Here is a 7,594-nt window from a genome sequence, read left to right on the forward strand (position 1 = left end):
GCAGAAACTGTAAGAGAGGGAAGTAATGGAAGAAAGGAGAAACAGTTGTGTCAGGAGACATTAATGAGCCGCAGAGAGATAGGAGGACAGTTGGGTTTTTTTTACAGGAGGAGATTCAGAGCTACCTCCAACTGCACATTATATGTGGGTGGATGGAGAATGAGAAATAAAGATGATAGTGATGAGGAGCCAGAACATACTCTCAAGGTAACTTGTTCAAGAGGGTGAATAAAAGAGAGCATGGTCATAGAAGAATCAGGAAGATATATGTGTATGTGTGTGTAGGGATGAATACGTATATGTATGTACATGTGTTCATATGTATGAATACACACACACACACACACACAAGCAGACAGATGGAGATATAGATAGGTAGATGCAGATATATTGATATACCTATATATGTGTGTGTGTGTGTGTGTGATATTTTCTGTTTGTCTTTTTATTTAATCCTGAAAAAAAAAAACCCAAATATATATAGATCAAAATAAAGAGGGATTAATAAGAGATTGTATAAAATCCATTATATTTGTGTTTGTATGTGTGTGTGTGTATGTGTATATATATATATATATATATATATATATATATGTGTGTGTGTGTGTGTGTGTGTGTGTGTATATATATATATATTCTTTCCTTTCCTGAGCGTTCAGTAACACAATATCTGTATCACGTACTCGCGTTGTTTTTTTTTTTTTTTTTGTCGTTTTTCTTGTTTGAACTCACTATGTATATTGGTTAGTTGTCCTTAAGTCAGAAAAAAGCACAGTATGCCATCATCACTATCACACACACACAATGTATGTGCGTGCGCGTGTAGATACTTATAAGATCAGTCTTAGATGTAAGACACTTTTCTTCTGCAACTCCTTTATATAATTCGTTTTGTTTTAATCTTGTTTTAATTTTCCAGAGAAAATTGTGAATAAAGTAAGAAAAGAGAGAGATTAATCCATTTTTCTGTGCCAAGACAGCACTGGACCCCTAACAATTTATTAAGAAGTGACGTACTCAATTTCTGCCAGAATAACGTATCTCCACGATTAGTAACTTATTTCATGTATCTCAAAAGGAAATCTTTTGGCTAAAACAACTAACAACCTTCTTACCTCACCCTTGTTAACAAATACAATTCCAAGTGACAAAGACAGCACTAACATTGAACACTTGTGATTAAGGAATTGTTAGAAATGACTCCGTTGTTCTGTCGCCCGCACTATCCCTAGATTTCAGACGAGATTACAGAGCAACTGATGCTAAAGAAACGTAATACTACAATATATATTCTTTCCTCGCTTGAATCTGTCAAAAAAAAAAGTGTTACGTTTACTCTCTTCCTCCCTTTGTGTGGGTGTGTGTGCATGTATGTATGTAAGTATGTATATTCGCGCGCGCACGCACTCGTAGGTACGTGTACACATACAGACACGCACTATCTTTTCATAGTCACCGCCTGTCACCACAATGTATATATTTACTGAAAATAATCGAAATTCATGCTAGTTGGTTTTTCATTTATTTATTTAATAAAACTTTTCGCAGTTGTGCTATTTCTGCACACAGCTGATCGACCACTGTTAGACTGGCACGCACACTCAGTCATACACTCAGACGAAACTTGATGTCAAAGCATTCTTTTACGCTATTTCTAAATTGTCTAGTAGTTCGGACGTTTTCAAAAATATTTTTCCATATAAGTGGACGACACTTTGTTTCTCCTTTTAACACACGTCAAACAAATTACAAATATCTAACTCATTGTCTTCTGTGTGTCATTTTGCAACGAAATGTTGACAGCTAGTTAGCCTGTGGCCTAAAACTACAAAATTTCTAGCCCGTTGATTTGCCAAGGGATATATTGAAATTAATTATAAAGAAAATTATGTCAGCCAAGGAAATTAAGCTAAAACCAAATATAAATTTCCTGGAAATGATTATAATAAGTTATTAAAACGCGATGGTTTAGAGTGGAATATAATAATTCTTCTCTGTCACCCATCTACTTTCGTTATTCTACTTGATGTTACAAACTTCAATATACCTTATTGAAACTTATTAACGACGTGAAAGTATCATCCGAAATTAAATAAGGTTTGTTATATTGTTTTATATTCGGGTATTTTCTAATTATAGTGTGGGATAAAAAAAAATGCAAGAATTGGTACAACTGTCAACAGTTTACTAAAAATAACAAAAAACTACACACTCCATCAGTTTCCGAATGTCTTTATTATAATGCAGCCTCTATTTTAGGTCAATTTAATTCCTTTATACCCGCGAAAAAATATTGTCAGGCCCTTTAAAGAGCCTGAATTATATGTAAGAAATAGGAAGTGGTGAAAGGGAATGGTGCGCTTTCTTCCACCCCCCTCTCTCTCTTAATTGACTAGCCCTTGTCGTTTCTTTCAATAGCAGAATTCTTATTTTGGATAAAATTCAACTGTATTTTGCTTGAATTGACCAGGTATTGGTGATTGCTTTTAAAATTCCAGTTCATTTAACAAGTTGATGTTTATGTCTGTTTTTCTTCTTTCAAATTAGTGAGGGGATGATCAACAGTTAGAACATATTTTGAAATTGTTTATAACTTTTTGGTATACTGATATAATATGTAAAAGGATTGAGATTTAGATATACTTTGTTTATTCTTTTTTAAAGAAGAAAAATACTCTAGTTAGATTCTGAAGATCAGTAAATTAAAAGTAATTGCCGTTAAAGAAAATATAGCCTTTAACATTTAGGTAATGATAATGAAAAGTTTCTTTAGATTTGGCATCAAAATGTCATTCAATATTTGTACTTACTAATGTGCAGTTATTCTAGGATATTTTTTCTGAATTTATTTCAAATGTGTTAGTAATTATCAATGACATTACTACTGGACTGGCTTATGGAATCTAGAGAAGTATTGGACCTTTCGAAATTATCAAAATTAAGAGATTTACTTTTTAGGAATTTCAAATCAGAAACATTCTGCTTAGCGTGATAAATTTTTGTAAAGTTTGTTAAGATTAAAAACAAAATTTGTGTTTTCTAACAGACTCGTCCAACGGAACATATTTTTTTTATTTTGCAGATTATTTCCTTCAATAATTTCCAAACTTTATGGCATTCTCTACGAAAATATATTTTAATATACTCATAAAACGTTGAAGATTAAAATTTAAGAAAGAATACCCATATATTTTGGTAACATCACATAATAGTCACATAAAAAAAGTTTGACATATGTTAAACTTGCTACATTTGTCCATAGTTTGGAACTCCAGGTTTATTCCAACTGTTTTCGCTGCATACAGCAGTAAGAATTCTCACAAGAGAAAGTTTTGACACAGGAAACTGAATAAGTATACAAAGAGAGCTGCATTTCAGGTTGCGATGGCTGACAGAAGGATTGTAAAATTAAATGTTGGCGGTATGTTTTATACGACTACTCGCGAAACATTACTTAGTCAGCCGGACACCTTGTTCTACGAAATTCTATCCAAAGAATCCAATTGGCCTCGAGACGAACGAGGAAGTTATTTTGTGGACAGAGATGGACACTTGTTCAGGTAAGGAAACATTTCAAATTTATTTTTCTCTCACGAGTTGTTTTTCAGTTTCCAAGTTATTTCAAATCAATCAGGCGTCTTAACCTTGACCATTCTGTCTTTTTGAAGATCCAAGATTACATCATCCAATTAGTTCTTTTTTTTTTTACAGATGGTTAAATGTGATCTAAGAGATTTGGCTGCTATTTCTAGCAGGTCAAACGACCTTAGAAGCTTCTCTCGTTGGTTCTGTTAAAGAACTTTTAAACTCAAATCTATTTTTATGCCACTGCACCGACTTGTGTGTATAATTATGTATGTGTTTTTAGGAATATAATAGATGTATGGACGTGTACGTAGGAATGTGTGGTATTGTTTACGTTTATCCCCAGGGCTGCTCTGATCAAGCAAACATGTGTTCAAAGGTATTCCAGCGTGACCATCTCGACATTTTGTATTGCTAGAACTAAACTGTTGAATGCATCCTGCCTTTCTTTTTGACGGTAGAGTGTTAAAGAAATTTCGTCGCTACTTCTGATAGATCAAATGACGGCATAGAGACTCCCCCGTTGGCTTGTGATATATTTAAGAATGGGTCAGTTGGGCGTTTGTTATGAACTACTAACACATAAATTAAGATTTTGAATTCTTAGTTTTTTTCCCCCTCCTGTCTTTGAATGCAGTGCTTGTACACGTCTTGGAAATGTCACCTGCAACAGACTAGTGTCCCATCGAAAAGGAGATTTATGTCTCATGTTTTTCAAGCCATTTTTGTTTTTGATTCTCGGTTGTACTCAGTAAGAAAGACATGAACAGCACACGATATGGTTTCCTCAGTCTTATTAACCCGTGTGTAAATCGATATGTAATATTCATATGACATTATGTTTGCGTGTATTTGTTTTTGCAAACTATTTTGCATAGACTTACAGATTTGCATAAATACATTTTTAGTTTCTGAGAGAGTTTTAGAGCAAAGTTTGAACAATTTTCTTACATATTCTATGGTGTACTACTTTATTTTTTAACAAACTCAGATTGTTACATCTATATCATCTGGTGATTCCTTTTCGCCTGGTTATTGATTATAAGTAGCTTATTGAGAGAATACAAGCATTACTAAATTAGCTGGGGCTGATGTGGTCTAACAAGGCTGAAAGTATGACCTTTGGTTCATAGATCAATAAGTTCCCTCAATAAAGTCTGAAGCTCAACTTGAATTCACTGTATGTAGATTGTATTCATTCATATGAGGTCTATATGTCAAATAATATTATTTCCATCCATGTGGAAATTCTGGTATTTGTATGTGAAATTGTTTGTTCATTCATTTATTAACACTTTGTGTACGCTAACAATTTAAACATAATAGCAATAGCAATAGAACTTGCAAAACATTACTTTTTAAATCCACATGTATATATATTTACATTTAAATACGTTGAAAATGCCATTTAATGTAAATAAATAAGCAAATAAAATCTAAAAAAAAAAAGTCGACAGGTGATCAAATAAGTTTTGTTAAACCTAGTAAGTTTTTTTATTACAATAAGGAATGTGTATGTAACTATAATTCCAATCTTTTACAAAAAACATGGTCTCTTTTTTGAAATAGCTCAAAAACCCTGAGTTTGTTTTGGGGTAGATAATATGACGTTTATACCTTTCCCAGAGGCATTAGTGTGAAACTTAAACTATGTTTGGGTAGAATGTTCTACAATGCTTGCTCATTCACATAAAATCTGTTATAAATTACAAAAATTTATTATAAGATACTAAATGATATCTATTTCCATTAATTCTAATTCTGATATTTCCTTTGAGAAGTGCACACACAGAGACTTCTAGCAGTAGCTTCTTAGATTGCAAGGTCAACTCTGTCTTAGGAATGCTAAAATATCTTCCAATAATATATTACTATTGAGGCAGTGAGCTGGCAGAGTTGTTACTGCATCAGAAAAAATGCTTAGTGACATTTCTTCTGACTTTATGTTCTGAGTTCAAATTTTACTGAGGTTAACTTTGCCTTTCATCCTTTGAGTGTTGATAAAACACTGGAGTTGATGTAATCAACTTGCACCCTCCCCTGAAATTACTAGCCTTTTGCCAAAATTTGAATTCAATGATTACTTGTTTCAGCCACTGGACTATTATCTTGAAGGGTTTTTTTCTGGCATGAATCAATCCCATTACTTATTTTTTTTTTTTTTAATCTGGTACTTATTCTATTGGCTTCTTTTGCTGAACTGCTAAATTACAAGGATGTTAACAAGCCAACATCTGTTGTCAAGTGCGGTGGAGTGGGGACACACACACACACGCACGCACGCGCGCACACACACACACACACACACACACACACACACACACACACACACACACACACTAAATTTCTTTCAGTTTCCATTTGCTAAATCTACTAACAAGACTTTGGTTGGCCCAAGTCTACAGAAGACACTTGCCTTAAGTGCCACACAATGGGACTGAATCTGAAACATTGTGGTTGGGAAGTAAGTTTCTTTTCACATAGCTGTGTCTGTGCCTGTGTCCAGAAAAATTTGTTTTATGCCTATTGAAAAGAAATCAGTGTTATTATTGGTGAGAAGTTTCTGTAATATTGCACTATTTCCCATAAGATATGATTTAAGTAGCTATGTTGAAACATGAACAGAAAATCTCTTTGTCATCTAGAGAGATATAACAAAACAAAAAATGAGAAAGAAAGGAAGAAAAATTCTATGCGATGCCATTTTTAACAGAAATTCAGAAACTTTGTGACATCATATGCTATCAAAGGAATGTAAAAGTTTGTTTTGTCCTCAACTTTCTATATTCACTGTTTTTCTTGTGAAATATCTTTAAGGTTTCTGGTGTTTGTCTTAATTTATCCTTAGGGAAATGTCCTAAACTCACAGGAATACAATCAAAAATGTTGTCTTCTGGTAATCCTTGAGAAATTCATCCTGACGGTACTCATTGCTAGCCAAGTAATATCCATGGTAAATTTTGAACTCAGCAATAGGGGCTAATGAAATGAACCTTACTTTTATAAAGCTCTTATTTCATTTAGTAGTGAACATTCATTTCATAAAGTACTTATTTACAACTACATGAAAGAGGGCATTGAAAATTAAATATCTTTTCTGTGGACACAATACAACTCCAGTCAGCTAGCCAGCCAACCATGTAATATAAGCTATCAAGTTGTTGTTTAGTAGGCCAGTACTATAGCTAACAACTCAGCTGAACTATAGATATTATTTATTGTGTTATTCTTTTGTTGGTAAACTGCTCCATTTAGAATATTTCCTTTATAATGATAAAGAAGCAGATTTGTTGCATTGTTCTTTCATCTAATAATCATAAATTTAAATTAGGTGGTTGTTTTTTAAAATCATTTTCGAAAATATAATCACTTATATATATATAATTGAGATATTATTGGGGGGAAATGTGTATAGAATGATGTCACACATGCTCTTACTGAATCAGATGTAATTTTCAAAAGTGAAGACTGTTGGATGAGAACAACCATATCAGATTGTGTGTGGATGAGAACAACCATAACAGATCGTGCACATCACTTACCTTGGATGAAATTTAGGAGTTGGTTAAAAAGTTCATAGGCTGACCAAGGAATGTGACCAAATGAGGTTTATTTTTCAACATAATCCTCCTTGCAGTCTACTCACTTCTTCCATTGATGTTGCAATGCTTGGATCCCATTGGTGAAGAAGCTTTCATTCTGTTGGTCAAAAAAGTCATCAACAACAGATATAATGTCATCGGACTCTCACTCAGAGTAAAAGGCAGACTGTATGACGCATGCGTACGAACAACCATGCTACATGGCAGTGAAACATGGGCTGTAACTGCTGAGGACATACGTAAGCTCGCAAGGAATGAAGCCAGTATGCTCCGTTGGATGTGTAATGTCAATGTGAATACCCGTCAGAGTGTAAGTATCTTGAGAGAAAAGCTGAACATTAGAAGCATCAGTTGTGGCGTGCAAGAGAGACGATTGCGCTGGTATGGACATGTGGTGAGAATGGAGG

General features: G+C 33.8%; 1 protein-coding gene across 3 annotated transcripts in view; it reads left to right on the forward strand.

Moving 5' to 3' along the window:
- Positions 1 to 1,157: 1,157 nt before the first annotated feature.
- The window catches only part of LOC106867891 (BTB/POZ domain-containing protein KCTD6), a 55,104-nt gene continuing 48,667 nt past the window's right edge, over positions 1,158 to 7,594 (forward strand). Inside the window, exons 1-2 of one of the 3 annotated variants that reach the window (XM_014912958.2) lie at positions 1,158 to 1,272; positions 3,083 to 3,560. In XM_014912958.2, coding sequence (XP_014768444.1) covers positions 3,385 to 3,560 — 176 coding nt within the window. In that variant the 5' untranslated portion in view covers positions 1,158 to 1,272; positions 3,083 to 3,384. Of the gene's footprint in view, positions 1,273 to 1,389; positions 2,098 to 2,310; positions 2,471 to 3,082; positions 3,561 to 7,594 lie in introns of those variants that run through there. The other 2 variants (XM_014912956.2, XM_014912957.2) reach the window with 2 other exon arrangements.

Source organism: Octopus bimaculoides, chromosome 5, assembly GCF_001194135.2.
Source record: "Octopus bimaculoides isolate UCB-OBI-ISO-001 chromosome 5, ASM119413v2, whole genome shotgun sequence".
Lineage (NCBI taxonomy): Eukaryota > Metazoa > Mollusca > Cephalopoda > Octopoda > Octopodidae > Octopus > Octopus bimaculoides.